Below are 17,176 nucleotides of genomic sequence, written 5' to 3' on the forward strand. Positions count from 1 at the left end.
GAGGTCGAGTTAAAACATGAGCTTTTATAGGTATTATATGCTATGTGTCATGGCCATCTTTATCCAAAGGTGCAAGTGAGTACTATTTTACATGAATCGTTCAACAAAACAGCCTCAAATGGGTACTATTTTACTTCAAAAGTTTATGAATGGTTCACGCAACCAAACGACCCACCTTTTCATAAAAGGGTGAAAATGATAGCTTTGGTGCTTTGGGGGAAACCCCATTTATGGTTTTTCGTCAAAATATCGATCAAAAGTCCATTCACGATTTTCTTATTAGAATAATCTTTTATAACGTTTTAACAGGTTGGTTACATTATAAATAAGTATTATTAAATATAAAAAATTGAACAAAAAAAAATAGATATTTAAAAAAAAAAAATAATAACATGAATTCATAATTTTACAGTTATATATATATATATGTGTGTGTGTTAACTAAAATTGAATAGTTATGTGGATAAGTATGGACCTTTGGATTATGGTTGGTTTAAGATCTGATTGTTTCAATAAACTGATTTTAGTTTAGTATTTGAATTTAAATACACGGTAGAGACTCGACTCTATTCGAAGAGGTGCGTATCCTTTTGACTTTTAAGTTCAAATAAACTATTATTACGTTTTCATGATCTGTTTACTCTGTTTATGTTATATATATATATATATAGATAGATAGGTTCGATTCGCGATTTAGTGAATTATAAACAATTTTGAGGAAAGTTGCATACGATCGAACGAAAACGTGATGGCAGCATCAGAATTCTTGTTAAAACTCCTGCAAATTTCTACTTTTTACGGCCTGACTCAGTCGTAGTTCGCTGTTCATCGTCCAAAGTCGCCGTTTAAGCGATGCAGTCCCAATCTCAACAGTGTCACCAGCGAAATGTTTCTGGATTTTTGTTTTCTTTATTCTAATTATCCATCAGAATCTTTAAAATTTGCGCATAAAGCTTTGTTCCGTGACAAAGGGGGAGAGGAATTCGATTCCTTTGTCGAACTGAGCTTTCGAGGAATGTAGCATATCAATTTTGTCTGCTGTAGTGTTTTTTGAGGTGGTACCAATTTGTTTCTTCTCTGCCTTCATGGATTCTAATGTACGAGCTCGTTTCACACTCGGCAAACAGTCGTCGCTCCAGCCGGAACGGCAAGGCTCGACAGCGGTTGCCGAGGAGTTGGATGATTCGATCGCGATTGATCCTGGGATTAAGCTGATGTACCTGTCGAATGATGGCGACTCGGATGGGATTAGAGAGCTGCTGGATTCGGGTGCCGACGTGAATTTTCGCGACATTGACGGCCGAACCTCTTTGCATGTTGCTGCTTGTCAGGGCAGGCCGGAGATTGTTGAGATACTACTCGAAAGAGGAGCGGAGGTCGACGTTCAGGACCGATGGGGCAGCACGGTGAGTTTTGGGATTCTCTGTTTCTGGTAATACTAGATTCAAATGGCTTCTATGTTTTTTGAGATTTCGAGATTTGCATATTGAGTTTATTCAACTTTTCTTGCTTCCAAATGCAAATACAAAAGGGCGTAAGTTAAATGCTTGTAATAAACGATTCTTTTTTTTCCCAAACGATACAAAGAGGGGCGGAGATTAAAGCCATGACAAGCCTTTCTATTGAGAAACTGACGGATTGTAATTTTTAACAGTTCATGCATCTGTCTATTCAAATCTTGTTAGTCTTTGTACTTAATCTCCATTTTCTGTTTCTATATAATACTCAGGGTTAAGAAAAGGGAATGGTAGAAGAATTTAGAGTTGTAGAATTTATTTTGTGTTTAATAGCCTCTTGCAGATGCCATATATTACAAGAATCAGGACGTGATCAAGCTCTTAGAGAAACATGGTGCTAGGCTACCGGTAAGAAACTGTAATTCGCACAGGTAGTTGCTTTTATTCATTATGTGCTTCTCACCTTGCTATGTTCTCATTGTACTTACAAGTTGCTGGGAACATTCCCTCTTGTATTATCCCAGATGGCTCCAATGCTTGTGCAAAATGCTCTTGAAGTTCCGGAATATGAGATCAATCCAAATGAGCTTGATTTTTCTAAGAGTGTGAACATTACAAAAGTAAGTTGTTGCCTACTCCTTGCATTCACGCTAAATTATCGGATTTCTTTAATACATATTTTTAAAATTTCTGCTAATTTTTTTTTTTTTTTTTTTTTTTTTGTATATTGATATCATAGCAAATTCCATAGTTTAGATAAGATTGAGAAAACTCTAAATGAATTGGCTGTTTGATTGTAAATTGGTATGTGCGAAACAGAAAATCTGAAACAGTTTCAGCCAATTTTTGGATTCATCCTTTGGGAGCCTGAACTTAGTAAGAATAAAAGAATTTCAACCACTTCCTAATCCAGCATGCATAACACAATGATTACATTCTCACTCCAGGCCTAAGCACGGTGGCAATGTCTTCGCTTGCTAAGATTAGAATGCCTCCATGCTTGGATATCAATTAAAACTATGTCAATATTATCTAGCTTACGATTCTCATACTTGTGGTTTGACTTTTGCTTCTGCATATTGATGAAATCTCTTACAGTTCAAAGCAAAAATTGAAGGATATAGCAAGTTTATTCTAATTATTGCTTAATACAGAACCCTGCTGATATGTACGTAGTGAATTTGTATTTATCAAGAAATAAGAAATCAATTGACTTCACTTTTGCCAGTCCTCTGAATCCATTTAAATTTGATTACACAGGGAACTTTCTGCATTGCATCATGGCGGGGAATTGAAGTTGCTGTGAAGACACTAGGAGAGGAAGTTTTCACTGATGAGGATAAAGTGTAAGTTTGGTTTTATGACTTCAGTGTTTCTGTTTCTTATGTTTATCATACTTCCACTAACTCATCAATATTGGAGGTGGACTCATTAGTTCCTCACAGTATCTCATGGTGCCCCTTTGCATCAGATATTGAAATGAAACTTTAACCTCTTGGTATCTATTTTATAGTAAAGTTCTAATGTTACAGGAAGGCATTCAGGGATGAACTTGCTTTACTTCAAAAGATACGGCATCCTAACGTTGTCCAATTTTTGGGAGCTGTAACACAAAGTAGTCCAATGATGATTGTCATGGAGTATTTGCCACAGGTCTGTCCTATTTTACAACTTTAAAACATGAAGGAAATTTGACCACATTCTTCTTTGGAGAAATTTGCAATAGTAAATCACCGTATTCCTTCAAACCTTGTCATTTAAAACGCTCAAGTGACAAATCAACATGGTGAAATAGATAGCTGTCATAAAACTTTAAGATTGCATGTTTCAGTTTGTGAATACATTAATGTTATGATCAAAATGTAATCTGTTTACATTCTTAATGATTTTGTTTAGCACAATATGTTTTCTTTCAAACTGTTTCTTAGAAAATCTGCTGAGCAACATTCCTTTAGAGTACCATGTTGTAAGATTCAAGTGGAGCAGTTGCCTTGATATGTTGAAATCTTTCAATAATGTAAAAGTTGATGTCAACGTTGAAATTGGTCTCGGTATAGTGGATGAGGAGAAAGAATAAATGAATATGATGGTCTATTTGAGTAGGAAAGAAGTGTTTTGGTTTCTCATCTTGGTGTCTCAGATCCAAATTTTTAATACTCCCTCTCTCAATACCACATTTTATTGAATTTTGGCAATGCTTGTACATTTCATATATCACTGAATTATTTTTTGTTATAATTTTTTTTTTCCAGGGAGACCTTCATGCATACTTGGAACGTAAAGGTTCCTTGAAGCTAGCAACAGTTGTTAAGTTTGCTCTTGACATTGCTAGGTCAATTCAGTTTTATGCTCCTTAAACTTGTTTGAAAGGTTTTTTTTGGTCTGGAAAATCTTTAATTGATCAATTATTATAGTAAAAAACAAATTTGAAGAAGTTGACGGTATGTGCTAGTATTACTTCATATCACTCACGTTGCCAAGAGCTCATATTGATCCTTGCATTTAAGGTGTGTCTTCACATAGTTCTGAAATTAGATTATCTTGATGTGATGGCTACTTAAGATGGCTTCGTCATGAATAATGACATATACATATATTTACTTGGAATTTCAGAGGAGATCACTTTTTCATTAGAGAGGTCAAGAGATCAGGTGAGGAGGTTTGTGAGGTGGCTAGGTTTAATGTCTCCTTGTGGGCGTCGTCACAAAGTCTTTTTCTAATTATGATCTTGGTCTTGTTCTTCTAGATTGAAGTTCTTTTTTGTAGTTATGGTTGAAATTTTTGTTGGAGCTTGTTTCTTATATTCCCTCATATATCCTTTCACTAAGAATTTCATTTTTCATAATGAAAGTGCAGTTTCTTACTGGAACAAAAATTTGGATAGTGATTTCAACAAAAAAATAACTAAAAATGCCCATGATTGATGGAAGGTGTACATGAGATAGAAGGTGCACATAAAGATTTGCACATAAGAGAATCTCTGCTTACAAAGAATGACATTAGATAGATTGCATTTTGGCTCAAACATTTTGTTTTTAATCAGTTCAAATTCTATTTAGTGTTGGACGAATTCTTTTCTTTGAATTGGATATAACTGAAAAAAATTTATCGACCTTGGTCTAGATTTCTTCTACCCAAACTGTATTGTGGGTTTGTTTGTTCTATTTCTAATACGTCGTAGTTTTGCTAACATAATTCTAACATGTTTTACAGGGGAATGAATTATTTACATGAGCATAAACCTGAAGCAATAATTCATCGCGATCTTGAACCTTCGTATGTTTTTGTCTCTTCTCCTTACCATTTTATCTTTAGAAATAGTTGTAGGAAAAAACAGATTGGAAATGATTAAGTAGAACATGTCATGTGCCGATGCATAGTAGAGCTTTGTGCCAATATAACAGGCATCAGAAGTGACAGGATCCAAATTGAAATTACCATGCCTGAATTCCTTTTGTTTATAGCTTCTTCAAGACGGTGAAGAAAAAGAGTAAAAGCATCTTCTGATGCAGGCACTCTAAGATTTCATGCAACTATTTCTGTTGATATCTAATAATCATTGTATCCTTTATGAAGCGCTATTTGTTTGGATTAATCGGTAACTATCATGTAAACTGATACAATAATATAAACTCTTGAAGACGGTTTAGACTGTACAACTATAATTAATTTCAACAATAGATTTAAGTGTTTAATATTTTTTTCATCGGTGTACTTAAATCGTTAGGCTTCCATTGGCATGAGTTGTAAATTATCAATTGCTACATAGTATGACACGAGATGTAAGTTATCAATTGCTGAATAATTTGAACTTTGAAGGTTGCTTATTTGTTTATGAGTAAGACAACAGAAACATACTGCGGGATGATTCTATGCACCTGAAAGTTGCAGACTTTGGAGTTAGCAAACTTCTGAAATTGTCAAATAGGGTCAAAGAAGACAGACCTGTGGCTGTGGCATGTCACGATACTTCATGTATGTTTATGCTTTGACTAAAACTAGTGTTACTTTTCTCTTGATATGTTATGCAGTTGTTGTCGTGTATTTACACAATGTTCAAGTCTTATGTATGAATGCGCGCGCGTGTTAATTGTACCCTTTTATGGAAGTTTCCATTTCTCTTGTACAGGGCGATATGTGGCGCCTGAGGTTTATAAAGATGAAGAATACGATACGAAAGTGGATGTATTTTCATTTGCCTTGATCTTGCAAGAGGTGAAATCTCTCTACATAATCATTCTCTTATATGTGCCAGTGTTCCACTTGTGGTCTAGTTCATCTTAATTCTTCTTGATCCTCCTATAAAGAATCTTTGCTCTAGTGCTGTGTTTAATATTCATGAGATTTTAGCCTTTTGGATTTATAATTCATTGATAATATTGATGCCTGAAAATTTCATGGGATCATTGTAGATGATAGAAGGCAATCCACCTTTTCCAACAAAGCCAGAAAACGAAGTACCTAAAGCTTATATAGCTGGTGAACGCCCACCATTTATGGCTCCAACTAAGCGTTATGCAGATGGAGTGAAGGAGTACAGTTTTTTCCCCCTCTCGTTTACATAATATTTTCTTGCATATTAAATATATTGGCACGTCCTATTTTGGAAATTTTTCGTTTCGAGTTGGCTCATAATAAGGTACGCTCAACTTGTTAATGATTGTCGAGTCAGTTTGTGTACAGGCTAATCGAGGAATGTTGGGAAGAGAAGCCACATAAAAGACCCACATTTCGGCAAATAATAAGAAGGTTGGAGGATATCAACAATGAAATTATGCACACAAGGAGCTTGAAGGTGCACCACAAACCCTCTCTCACTCTTTTTGCTAGCTAGTCAGTGATATTAACAATCAATCATCGTATCTGAAACTTGCCCATTTTGGTCGCATTAATCGTTTACAGGTGAATCATTTCTGCAATTGTTTCGGGAACCTGACAGCCTTGTTTAAAAGGGAAAGGACTAGTCCAGGCAGCAGATCTTTCTCGAAAAGCAAATGAGTTAGTATTCATTTATACATTCCCTGCCTTTTCCTTCTCTCTCTCTTCCACACATGTTATATATATATATATATATATATATATAGATATATGCCTTGGAAATTATGCTCAAACATTTGTGTATTCTTCTGTTGTTCTTGGATGGATGAGAGAATTGTTAGCCCTGCCTTTAACTCCATAAGTCTGCTTCCTCATTTCAATCGTACCATCCTTGTCTGTCGTTCGTTTGTCGTTCACTTAAGAGGTCAAAACATAAGTCTGAATATTGTCGGTCGTTCACTTAAGAGGTCAAAAGATCGAATCTATATGTTAGATTCATAAGAACCAAATCATGAAGTCTGCATTTGTTGCATATGCTACATTTAAACAAATGTTGTCTTTTCATTTAACTTAAAAAGATTTTTGATAATTTCCTTTCTGAGCTTTTCTAGTTACTGGCCTGTCTAGAACTTTAATTTGAAGAATAATACCAGCAGGCCAAGAGGCATTGTCCCTACGCGAAGTTCAGGGGCCCCTAGTTTCACATGAAGCTTAGCAATTATGGGGGAAAGTGATCCTATTGTTGCTGCTATCAGTTGGGAGACCATCCAAATGGGCGTATTTCAGTATTGATATATCTACGTCACAATGAATGTTGATGATGATGACAAGTTCCTATTATATCTTTGGACACAATTTTAGACTTATTACTTGTTAATTCTTATTAGAACTTGGTTAATTAGTACATGTTTCTATATTGTTTCAAATTAAAGGGGCTTTAGTATTTGGTAATTAGGGGTTCACAGATCACTAAGGCTTTCACTTCTGTTAGTACTAGAATCTTTTATTTTTAGGGTGAGAACTAAAATGGTTATTTTTTTTTAAGTCAAAACTGAATTTTACTCTTATTTTCTCTCGCCATCCAACATCAATTGGTTTATACAAACTCTCTAATGTATAATGTTTAATCCTTCGGTTGTTTAAATGAATAGTTAAAATATATTATTGTAATCTATCTACTCAACATGAATATAACTCAATTGGAATCAAACATCTTGTGAGATTCTATATCGGTTGGAGAGGGAACAAGCAGTCATTTGTTCTTTATAAGGGTGTGAAAATTATGAGACGAGAAACGGCCACCCGATACGACTGAGGAGAATGGTGCATCGGATATGGAAGACAAGTTGAGACATGAGCAAGATAGAGACGGCTTGTTGAAGGGTTGGGTAGGGTCCTTGGCCTTAACCGACGCCTTTTAAAATCATGAGGCTTACGACAATACGTAACGGGCCAAACCAGACTATATATGCTGGAGTGTTACAAATGGTACGGGAAAGTTCTTCCTAGTATATTAATGTTATAGGACAATTTTGCAAACACATTTGTGCAAAGAAAAAAAAAAAACATTGAGGGTTAGTTTTACGAAAAGAAATGGAATTTCGTCGCTGATAGTTCTGATTTCTTTTCTAACGTGCTCCGCTTTTGTGGAGGCTCAAGGAATATTCTTTTCCATTGCTCTCCTTTCATCGTCTCCCAGGTTCTTCTTTCTTGTAAGCATTCTTTGTCTGCTGAGTTTGTTTATGTTCTTCCACTCCCGCTTTCTTCTAGGTTCTGTGCTTACTAATTCCGTTTTCTCAATCGTTTTTGTTCGATAACTTACTTCCAGATCTGTTTTGGTTGTTTCTAGTTTCTGATGGATTTAACAATTGGAAGAATTATCGTGAAGCGTAAATAAGTTATGATTATCTGTTATGTTTAAACAATGAGATTTAAGCTAATGAGTGAGCTGCGCTATATTTTAAGTTGGTGAGATTTAAGCTAGTTACGGATACCCGTAAGAGGACGGGATTGAAGGAGCAAATGATCCCATTTTCTGAATTCGAGGACAAGCTGTAAGTCTCTTTCAAAGTTAATTGTTTAGAAGCGCTTATAAATTTGGTTCTGATTCAGTTGTCTGCTCCGGCTTATGGAATTGCAGCATGCATGTTATGATATTTGTTCTGTGTATCATTTTTTTTTCCTTAGAATGATTTGTAAAGAGTGCTCAAACCTTTTGTTCTTGATCTGTTTTTCTTGTTTGGATGAGAGCATTGTTAGCCGCTTTAACTGGTTTCTTCGTACCATGTCTGCTTCCTTATTTAAATCAAATTTGCAGGAAAAAGAGTATAGGATTTAGTTGTCTCAGTCGATTGCCGGGAATTTATAAGAACATTATTGTTTGGTAGAAACTCTTTTCTTCACAGCTATTATCCACAGGAAAAAAATAGATATATATATATATATAGAAACACCCTTCAAACTTTTTCCTTCTTGTGCAGAATACATAAATACAAGTATGCAACATGAAATCGTACTACTAGCAGAACTCAACTATTGTTCCAGCCTTATAAATTGAAGTGTCCACAATTCTTTGACTTCATCATATTAGGATTCTCCTCAGTGTCTCCTTGCTTCTCTTTCAGCCTACAAAATCAAGTATTTACAGAATTAGCATCATAGATATCCGTATGTATGGTAGCTATATTTGGATGGATAGAACCAGCTTACAGCTTTGACTACTCGTTCGAAAGCATCAGGTCCATATCTATCAATGTAACGCTCCACTGATTTCCTAGAATCCAAAGTCATCATCTGGATCACTTTCTTTTGATTCTCTGGATAGTTTGGGTTCACGTAAGTTCCAATCTTAATGTACTTCCTCACTACATTCTCGTAGATGTAAGCTGCCCCATTGAAAATTGGTAGAACCAACCATAAACAAGCCAGGAGCTTAAGGTATCCCCAAAGTGGAATCCTGCGTGCCATTCCATAGCCTTTAAAATGCAAACTTGAAGAGAAAAAAGAGCCTCAAAGAACAGTTTTGTTTATGAGTAGAAGAACTATACCAAGCCAGGATTTTCCAAAATGTTAGTTCAAAGAGGGTTATGAAGGAGTATATAACCCAATAAGTCAGCCATTGCTGGTCATCAAGACTTGAAGGGCTCTCAATTGCCCTTATTGATGCATATCTGTTCATTCATTTCTGCATGAATCATGCCTTGGAACTAGGAAAGAGAAGAGAAAGAGAGAGGTATGTAAGATGTAATGAAAATGAGTTATGTGCACTTACAAAGGAAAAAGAAGCATTACTCCAGGCCTGAATCAAGGAAAAGTTGAAACTGGTTAAGCAAGGAGATCATAACCCACTAAGGCAAAATTGAGATAATAAGCTTAAACAACCAAATATTTGGGATTTCCCCCACAAAAGATTAGTACCCAATTATAGAATCCAAATGTTTAGCAATAGCTCCAAGAACACCCATGTTTGACAAACTAATTCTTCCTTGTTTTCAGCTGCCAATCAAACTTTGGATTATGCTAGTTCTTTTAAGATGATGAAATGAATGAAGGAGAAGTTTGGGTATATAAGCTAGTCCAATATATCTGAAGTTGAATAATTAAGCAAGGTAAAGAATGTCTGTTCCAAATGATCTTCTTTACCCACACAACAAGCAAAAGCCAAAAACTTGGAAGGAAATTAGTCAATATATAAGGGACTGTTCCCTGCATTCCTTTCCATGCTTTTTAACCTTTCCAACTTGCATATAACCATAGAAAGGTTTGTAGATATATACCTTCCTTTTCTTCCTTTCACCTTTATCACTTCTTGAGGTTTTCAATCTTATCTTACTTTTTGATATTTTAATAGAATCATGATTATTCAATGTTAGACATAGTAAATACGTCGAGCTTTGTATCTCGTCATAGTAATACCTCAGAACTTTAAAAGACTGCATTAATACCCTCGACTTTTTCACAAAATTTCAGAAGTACCTTAATCGTTAGTAGGGGATGTGAAAACCCCCACGGGGTTCGTGTTTCTTCTTCTTCCTTACTCTACAAATTCATCTTGCCTAGCCACTTGTGCAAAACCACCCCTTCAATGTAGTTAAAACAAAAAACGAGCTTCTTCCTTGGTTAGCATCGATGAAATCCCTGCGACTCCTTGAAGCTAACACATTGATTCTAGATACTAAAAAAGAGTTTGGATCAACATAAATTCATTAATAGAACCAACCATAGAGAGAAACCTGAAATAATCTTCTTTTTGGTCATCTTTATTCTTGAGGTTTTCGATATTGATTTTTAATATATTCTTCTATAATTAATGATATTATAGCAGTAGCATTATTCGTTAACTCATTATTATTTTACTTAATATGTTCTCAAGTACATTTAATTTTGAGTGAAAATAATTGCAAACAAAGTATTTTATTTTAAAAAAATAAAACGTAGAATTTAATTCATTTTGCCAATAAAAATCAATATTATTTGTATTTTTGGAATTTACATTTATTTTTGTTGAAATTCTGAGGTGAATGCTTCTCAATAGTGATTGAAAAAGGTATGAGCTTCCATAATTAATCCAAAGATTCGATCTTGAGAGAGTAGAATACGACATGTCGGTCTTCTCAAGCCATCCACTTGACGTCGTTTTCTTTGGAACGCGGTCGACATCGGACTTCATTTAAAAGCCGGAAAGTCAAGACATGTTATTTTGCTTTTGGGTTTTTCTTTAATAGTAATAAACAACTACATTAGTGTGTTTTTATTGAATTATTTGTCAGCTAAAAACTCTATTTTTCAATTTTGAGGTCTTATTTCTAATTCTAAATTAAATTACAAGTTAGAGATAGAAATAAGACTTTAAAATTGGAAAAACAAACAAAGTGATTCATATGATCAAGATTTTCCTTTCTGAGGTTCTTTTGTGTCGATCGAATGCAACTCATGCAGAAACTAAGTTTTCATCGGCTATACATGTCGCCCTTACATGCATATTCATTTGATTGGGACTCCAGCCAACTTACATCTACTCTAGGTAGCTAGAGGTTCTATGTGTGTGTTCATGGCAAACATTAAAATGGACAATATAACTTGCTTGATCCATCGATCTATGGTGCATAAACTAAGTCCTAATCTTACTCCACCCACACCATCCATGGCCCCATCTCTCTGTACTAACAGAAAACCATTAACAGTGTGTCCTTTTCACTTTGCCATATCCAAAATGCTCTCAAAATCTGGCTGGGTACTACGGACAAAAGAATATGCCCAAATGTGCTCTAAAGACTACAGCAAACCAACAAAACATAAAAAGAAACAACATTTGCAAGGTTGTTTCGCAATAAACCAGCTCATTCTTCCACTCAGCGTCAGTGGGTGCCTGCCTTTCACATCATCACAACATGAACAATACAACACAGTTGTGTTTAAGAGGAAAATGAGGGAAAGGATGATGCCAATATTTAGCACATAAGTTAAAGTTAATACAACAGTAATTAGCATCTAGAATAAGGTATTATGATTAAGATATGAAATTAATATACAAGGTTGTAGATAGTTACATCAATGATCACAATATATCTATCTTCAAGGTGGTAAAATTCTGATTCTATTGAATAATATTGCATTGGCTACCTTCATCTATTACCTAGTAATAGTGTATGGACATTATAATATATAACCAATATCATATTTTTGTAGAGATTAGTCCGAGTAGAGACTGAAAGCAAAACCTTCTTCCCTCTTATCTCGGACCATATATATATATATTTATATATTCATCATCTGGTATCTAATCCCAAAATGAATATAGTTTAGCTAGAGTGATAGACAACTTCGTTCTCCTCACTCCATTATTCTGCATCTCTTTATAAACTTGTTTGAGAAATTTACATGCTTATTCCATAAGTTCCGTACCTCTGGAGACCCAATCTCAAGCCACGGCTTCGCAGGGCCGCTGAAGTGTATGACAGCAGCATCTTCCAGGACCTCTTTACTTAAAAGTTGTGGGGGTCTTTCACCTAATCCAGCCACATGCCATGATGGATCTATGGGCTGCATATGTCCCTCAAAAGCCATCATGGATGGAGGAAGTTCCCCTGGACGCCACAGTGCCAATCCAGAATTGAGATTCTGTAAAATAGTGGCGGTGGACGTCAATGGAAGTTTTATGCACATTTATAGCTTTGGTGGAATAAGAAAGGGAACTAACATGTTTCAACCATTGATGATATGTGGAGGTAATGTTGCTCCTTCTCCAAGCTTCAAGATCGAAAACATTCATGCCGTAGAGCCACGCACATCGATCGGGATCGAAGTTGGACGATATCAAAGGATGGGAGAAGTTCAGGTAGTGGCTGTATTTCCTTCCTGGACAACAACCATCTCCACACCAAGAATCAACGACAGCACCAACAACATTCCCACCAAGGTCCAACTCCCACAAAGAGGACATATCATGTTGCACCACAATGTCATCGTCCAGGAAAACGATCTTATTCAGATCTGGAAACAGCTGAATGAGACACATTTATAGTTTTAAATCATCATTATTAGAATTTCAGTTCAAGAGAAATAAATGATAACATGAAGGATTACCTCGGGAACATATATACGAAGGTGATTCAAGAGGGAGAGGCTGCTTGAGCTTAGAACATCTAATTCTCTGTTTTCTTTTCCATCTTTGAAATCGTTATAGTGACGCTTCCATATCAAGCGATGAATCTCCAACATATCCTTAACCCTGTTGTTGACTTCCTCAGACCAATCGAATTGGTGAAGTCCCTTAACTTCCACAACAACCGAATCAATTGAATTGATTGCAAACCACGCGTGCATTGGGGTGTATGTTTTCTTGTCGGTGATAATGTGAAACACCAACTTCTGTGGGGCGGCTGAGTGTCGAATGGCAGAGGAGATGACAACAGAGGCGGCGAGGACATTGTCAGTCAAGAGAACAAGATGATGGAAGAAGGGGTCAGTAAGGCGGGAAATATATTCAGGCTGTGGCAAACGAGCTCGAGCTTTGGCATTTACAGCATACTCTTCAGCCAGTTTGAGACAAAGACAATGCAGGCCCTTTGGAACACCATGTGATGCTAAATACCAATACACAGATTCACGCTTTCTCGCAGATTTGACCTTTTGTTCCATAGCGTGCAGCTGCACGAAAGATAGATATTGTGAGCTAATAAACTTGTTCTACTAAATCTATTAACAATTCTTCTAAAATTATTTTATTTGATATATTTGACTTTTACTAACAATTCTACTAAAGTTTGGTACATTTGATCTTTTGTTCTATAGTGTGAAGCGGTACGGAAGATATTGTGAGCTAATAAACTTGTTCTACTACGTCGACTAACAATTCTCTCAAAGTTACTATAGAAATTATAAATTGTTCTACTAGCCGTCTCCAAAAGCTCTTTCCCCTCAAGTTTTTTCTTCACTCTTTTACTTGTTTTTGACATATTTCGATTGTGGGTCAAATCCAACGGAAATAGAAAAGATACATTACCATTGCTTTAGTCTTTAATGAGAAGGCCCTCATGTCCTGTCGCTTTGAAATCATCTCATTCACAAGCTCGTTGAAGGATCCCACTCCATCTTCACTCCCCACAGATCCACCTTCTTTTGAATCCACAAGTGCTCTGGACAATTCCTCGCTCAGTCTCTGTCATTTATCCATCCATCACAGTAGAAACCAAAACCAAAAAGAAAAATACACTTATAACCTTATATTTCCATTTCAAAATATTTGGAGAAAATTAGAGAGAAAATTTTAAATATGAAAGTTTTTCAAATTTGGCTTAAATGGGTATCCATATTTCTCAACATTTATTGAGTATCATAATTAGAGCGACGTGGAATCAAAGATAGTCAAATAGAGGGGTTGAGGAAATATCTTTCTTTTTGTTTATTGAATATGTATATATATATAGATAATAATAATTTCAAGTGGACCAAAATAAAAATGATTGCTAAGCAAGTAGCCACATGTCCCAAAAGCTGCCTGTGGAAGAAGAATTAATTTCCATTGCTTTATGACCAAAATGCCATCCTAGCTTTCTCAATTTATCAACAAACCCCATCTCAATAATATATATATATATGTTAGAAATTTGGGTAAGTTAAGAGAGAAAAACAAAAGGAGAAAATATTAGAGAATACAAAAATTCCAATTAAGAAAATGATGGGTTTGGTTTTACGAGGGTAAGTCGGTCACTATCAACCCCCAATCGTCTTGTTTTCTATTTCCTTAAATCACAATTTTTTTGTACTATTGTTACCAAACATATCATAACATAAAAGACTATATAAAATTTCAACGCAAGTTAAAATATTATATTTATTTTCAACATATACACAAATATATATATATATATATATATATATATATATATATATATACACAGGCGTACCTTCTACAATTTATCACAAAAAATTTTAATTTAAACTTTTAGATAAATTAAACTCAAATTTTCAATATTTTTAAAATCCAGGTACGTAGAAGAAGCATCCAACTTCATGGTACCAAAATGCGAGTTTAAAGTTCAAAGAAAAAAAAGTATAGAGTAGTTGGAGAAACGTAAATATCTTTTATAGAAACATTTTAAAGACAACCAATCAGAAACAATACGGAGACTCTTTTTTTTTTTTTTTTTTTTTTTTTTTTTCAAAATCATATTGGAAAATATAATTCTCCATTTAAATAAATAAATAAAACATTCATGACAGTGAGATGATCAAAATTAGTATAATCCGTTTAATGTCATAATTAAACGTTTCCATTAATTTTCACAGTTAATCACCACAAGAACGAAACGTAAAATTAAGCAATGAAAGAATTCTAATCAAGTAAAAGCCATAGGAAATGAAGAAAAAAATGTAGTTGAAAATTGGAAAAAGGCGGATTCAGAGTTTAGGGTATATTCGAAATTAAAGTGAAAAGAACGCTAACCGAATGAGATGCGTCATCGCGACTGAAAAACCTCCATCCAGAACACTCTGCAAAATTCATGAACAACAACAAGATAAAGTGATTACAGAGATCGTTGCAACCAGAGGTTAAAACCGATTGAGCGCAGCAATCATTGAGTATTGCAACTCCTCGAGAATCAGAAATTCGGTGAAAATGTATCGGCAATTGAATGTACTTACCGGGAGAGGAAGAACAATCGGCGGCGGATTCGAGGACGAGAAAGGCGATCCGAACGAAGAGGAAGGGGAGAACAATTGCGAGAGTGAGAAGGAGAGGCAAAATGGAACGAGTGGAGATTCTGCGATGAGGCGCCGTGGACGACGGCGCGGGAGGCTTGACGGCGGTGGAGTTGGAGTTAGAGTTGGAAATAGTGAGCCGCTTAATGCCGGTGGTGGAGATGTAGAACTTCATAGCGATGGCGATGGAGATGGAGAGAAGAGGCGATATTGAATGGATTCCATTCAAGGAAGAAGAAGATGAAGATGAAGAAGAAGAAGAAGAAGAAGAAGAACTGAGAAAGGGAATTGGGGAAAATCCAATACTGAGAGAGTCACGGGTTTGAGACTCTGCGAAAACGAAGAGCTATGGCGAAGTGGTCTTTTACGTCTTTTTATTTTATTTATTTATTTATTTATTTATTTTAAAAATACTGATTTTTTTTTTTTTTTTAATGGTGCTTTTGGGAATTATATGAGTAATAATTCATAAAGGTATTTGGGGGAAAATGGTGCGACGAAGAAAAAAAAAAAAGGGAACATCCAAAGATAATGCCGCGTTAGAAGCCGCGGGAATGAGATCAAGTTTAAAATATTGCCCTTTGTTTCAAACTTAATTACGGATTTGCCATTGGGTCTCCATTTGTCACCGACACATTGTGTTCTCTCTCTGTTTCCGCCTGCCTCAGCCCATTACGTTCGCCTATAACGGCGGAGCCGATGCAAGGTCCCTTTCCTTTACTTTAATTCTGAACTCCTAAATATAATTTTAATTTTTTTAATTTACATCTCTAATTTTGTTTATCGTAGGTTTTTAAATTATAAAACATTCATTCATTTCAATTATTTTATTTTTAAAATTTTCTTCTTATATTATATTTTTATTACAATATTTATACACTGAATAATGAATTATATTGATATTCACGTAGAAAATAAATTTGAAATATTATAATAATCGAATATAAAATATTGTCTCAAAATATATATTTATTAATTTTGTCATATTAGCTTAATTAATACAAGCTTTATATCCCTCCTTATGATTAAGAATAATGGAAAGAGTTTAAACATAATACCTTTTTTTTTTTTTTAATAAATTTATAAAATAAAATAAAAAAAACTACACCCTATTAAAACATTTACTTATATCCAATTATGGGCAACAATACCAAATCTTATGGATTTTCTTTTAAGGAAATTTATGCATTTGTGGGCTAAATATAATGTTTGAGCATAAATGCAAATGCAAATTGGGTTGAATACATGAATGAGTTGAGGCCATATTCGAATGAGAGTGATAATGAGTATACGATGATTAATAAAAACTTTAAAAATTGAAAGTTATTATGTATATACCAATAAAATTGACCCTCTTTTTCAGTGACTCAACCATAGATAATTCCATGGTTAAGCGTGTTTTACTTGAAGTAATTCTATGTTGAATGACTTCCTTGGAATCACTTGTGTTGGTGTGTAAATATGTTTTTCGCTCTTAAAAATGAGAAGTAAATAACATGATCATAATTATGTTGTACCATAATCTCTTGAATTTAACCAATCCACGAAGGCTTTCTTAAGGTTCTGTCTCTTGCAATGTCCAAATTGCCCTTTGTTCCAATTAAAGAAATGTGGTAAGGATGAGAATAAATTTTGGACAAGAGAAGACATTGTTCGTTGTACCAATAGATTCTTCGCGACTCCTTGGAACATTTTGA

The 17,176-nt window shown here is 34.9% G+C and overlaps 3 protein-coding genes and 1 long non-coding RNA gene across 8 annotated transcripts; 2 read left to right on the forward strand and 2 right to left on the reverse strand.

The window, feature by feature from the left end:
• Nucleotides 1–691: 691 nt before the first annotated feature.
• Nucleotides 692–7,226, forward strand: LOC111795678 (Integrin-linked protein kinase family). 3 transcript variants are annotated; one of them, XM_023678229.2, is made up of 13 exons: nt 694–1,406; nt 1,791–1,865; nt 1,982–2,077; nt 2,718–2,803; nt 2,990–3,110; nt 3,710–3,789; nt 4,671–4,733; nt 5,308–5,432; nt 5,587–5,672; nt 5,870–5,991; nt 6,141–6,252; nt 6,360–6,455; nt 6,929–7,226. In XM_023678229.2, the coding sequence occupies exons 1-12, from the start codon at nt 1,086–1,088 to the stop codon at nt 6,453–6,455; spliced, it is 1,383 nt and encodes a 460-aa protein (XP_023533997.2). In that variant the 5' UTR covers nt 694–1,085; the 3' UTR covers nt 6,929–7,226. The 3 variants fall into 3 exon arrangements, with proteins under 3 accessions (XP_023533998.2, XP_023533997.2, XP_023533995.2); XM_023678227.2 differs by having other exon boundaries at nt 6,932–7,226; XM_023678230.2 differs by lacking the exons at nt 6,360–6,455; nt 6,929–7,226 and having other exon boundaries at nt 692–1,406; nt 6,130–6,252.
• Nucleotides 7,227–7,796: 570 nt separating this feature from the next.
• On the forward strand, nt 7,797–11,192 carry LOC111795680 (uncharacterized). 2 transcript variants are annotated; one of them, XR_002815234.2, is made up of 2 exons: nt 7,797–8,329; nt 10,792–11,192. It is a non-coding gene; the product is annotated as an uncharacterized LOC111795680 (long non-coding RNA). The 2 variants fall into 2 exon arrangements; XR_002815233.2 differs by having other exon boundaries at nt 10,810–11,192.
• On the reverse strand, nt 8,714–9,832 carry LOC111795679 (HVA22-like protein f). Of its 2 annotated transcripts, XM_023678232.2 has the most exons (5): nt 9,693–9,832; nt 9,547–9,573; nt 9,323–9,445; nt 8,985–9,231; nt 8,714–8,900 (listed from the first exon to the last, which is right to left on the reverse strand). In XM_023678232.2, the coding sequence occupies exons 1-5, from the start codon at nt 9,737–9,739 to the stop codon at nt 8,874–8,876; spliced, it is 471 nt and encodes a 156-aa protein (XP_023534000.1). In that variant the 5' UTR covers nt 9,740–9,832; the 3' UTR covers nt 8,714–8,873. The 2 variants fall into 2 exon arrangements, with proteins under 2 accessions (XP_023534000.1, XP_023533999.1); XM_023678231.2 differs by having other exon boundaries at nt 8,714–9,231.
• A 566-nt stretch (nt 11,193–11,758) lies between the features above and the next one.
• GAUT15 (galacturonosyltransferase 15) lies at nt 11,759–15,851 on the reverse strand. The gene is made up of 6 exons (XM_023678233.2): nt 15,423–15,851; nt 15,223–15,269; nt 13,780–13,935; nt 12,861–13,424; nt 12,475–12,777; nt 11,759–12,395 (listed from the first exon to the last, which is right to left on the reverse strand). Exons 1-6 carry the CDS (start codon nt 15,652–15,654, stop codon nt 12,108–12,110), a joined length of 1,590 nt encoding a protein of 529 aa, XP_023534001.2. The 5' UTR covers nt 15,655–15,851; the 3' UTR covers nt 11,759–12,107.
• Between the last annotated feature and the right edge of the window lie 1,325 nt (nt 15,852–17,176).

The sequence above is a fragment of the Cucurbita pepo genome, chromosome 5 (assembly GCF_057944985.1).
Source record: "Cucurbita pepo subsp. pepo isolate OVF chromosome 5, ASM5794498v1, whole genome shotgun sequence".
Taxonomy (NCBI): Eukaryota; Viridiplantae; Streptophyta; class Magnoliopsida; order Cucurbitales; family Cucurbitaceae; genus Cucurbita; species Cucurbita pepo.

What these genes read in the sequence shown, in the direction of transcription:
- LOC111795678 (XM_023678229.2), top strand. Translation starts at nt 1,086, where the DNA reads ATGGATTCTAATGTACGAGCTCGTTTCACACTCGGCAAACAGTCGTCG. An exon ending in AGGACCGATGGGGCAGCACG is followed by an intron (nt 1,407 to 1,790) that starts GTGAGTTTTGGG and finishes TGTGTTTAATAG; the next exon opens with CCTCTTGCAGATGCCATATA. An exon ending in TTTGCTCTTGACATTGCTAG is followed by an intron (nt 3,790 to 4,670) that starts GTCAATTCAGTT and finishes CATGTTTTACAG; the next exon opens with GGGAATGAATTATTTACATG.
- LOC111795679 (XM_023678231.2), bottom strand. Translation starts at nt 9,739, where the DNA reads ATGGGTGTTCTTGGAGCTATTGCTAAACATTTGGATTCTATAATTGG. An exon ending in CATTTGGATTCTATAATTGG is followed by an intron (nt 9,574 to 9,692) that starts GTACTAATCTTT and finishes TCCTTGATTCAG; the next exon opens with GCCTGGAGTAATGCTTCTTT. An exon ending in GTAATGCTTCTTTTTCCTTT is followed by an intron (nt 9,446 to 9,546) that starts GTAAGTGCACAT and finishes ATGAATGAACAG; the next exon opens with ATATGCATCAATAAGGGCAA.
- GAUT15 (XM_023678233.2), bottom strand. Translation starts at nt 15,654, where the DNA reads ATGAAGTTCTACATCTCCACCACCGGCATTAAGCGGCTCACTATTTCC. An exon ending in CGATTGTTCTTCCTCTCCCG is followed by an intron (nt 15,270 to 15,422) that starts GTAAGTACATTC and finishes TGAATTTTGCAG; the next exon opens with AGTGTTCTGGATGGAGGTTT. An exon ending in GCGATGACGCATCTCATTCG is followed by an intron (nt 13,936 to 15,222) that starts GTTAGCGTTCTT and finishes GATAAATGACAG; the next exon opens with AGACTGAGCGAGGAATTGTC.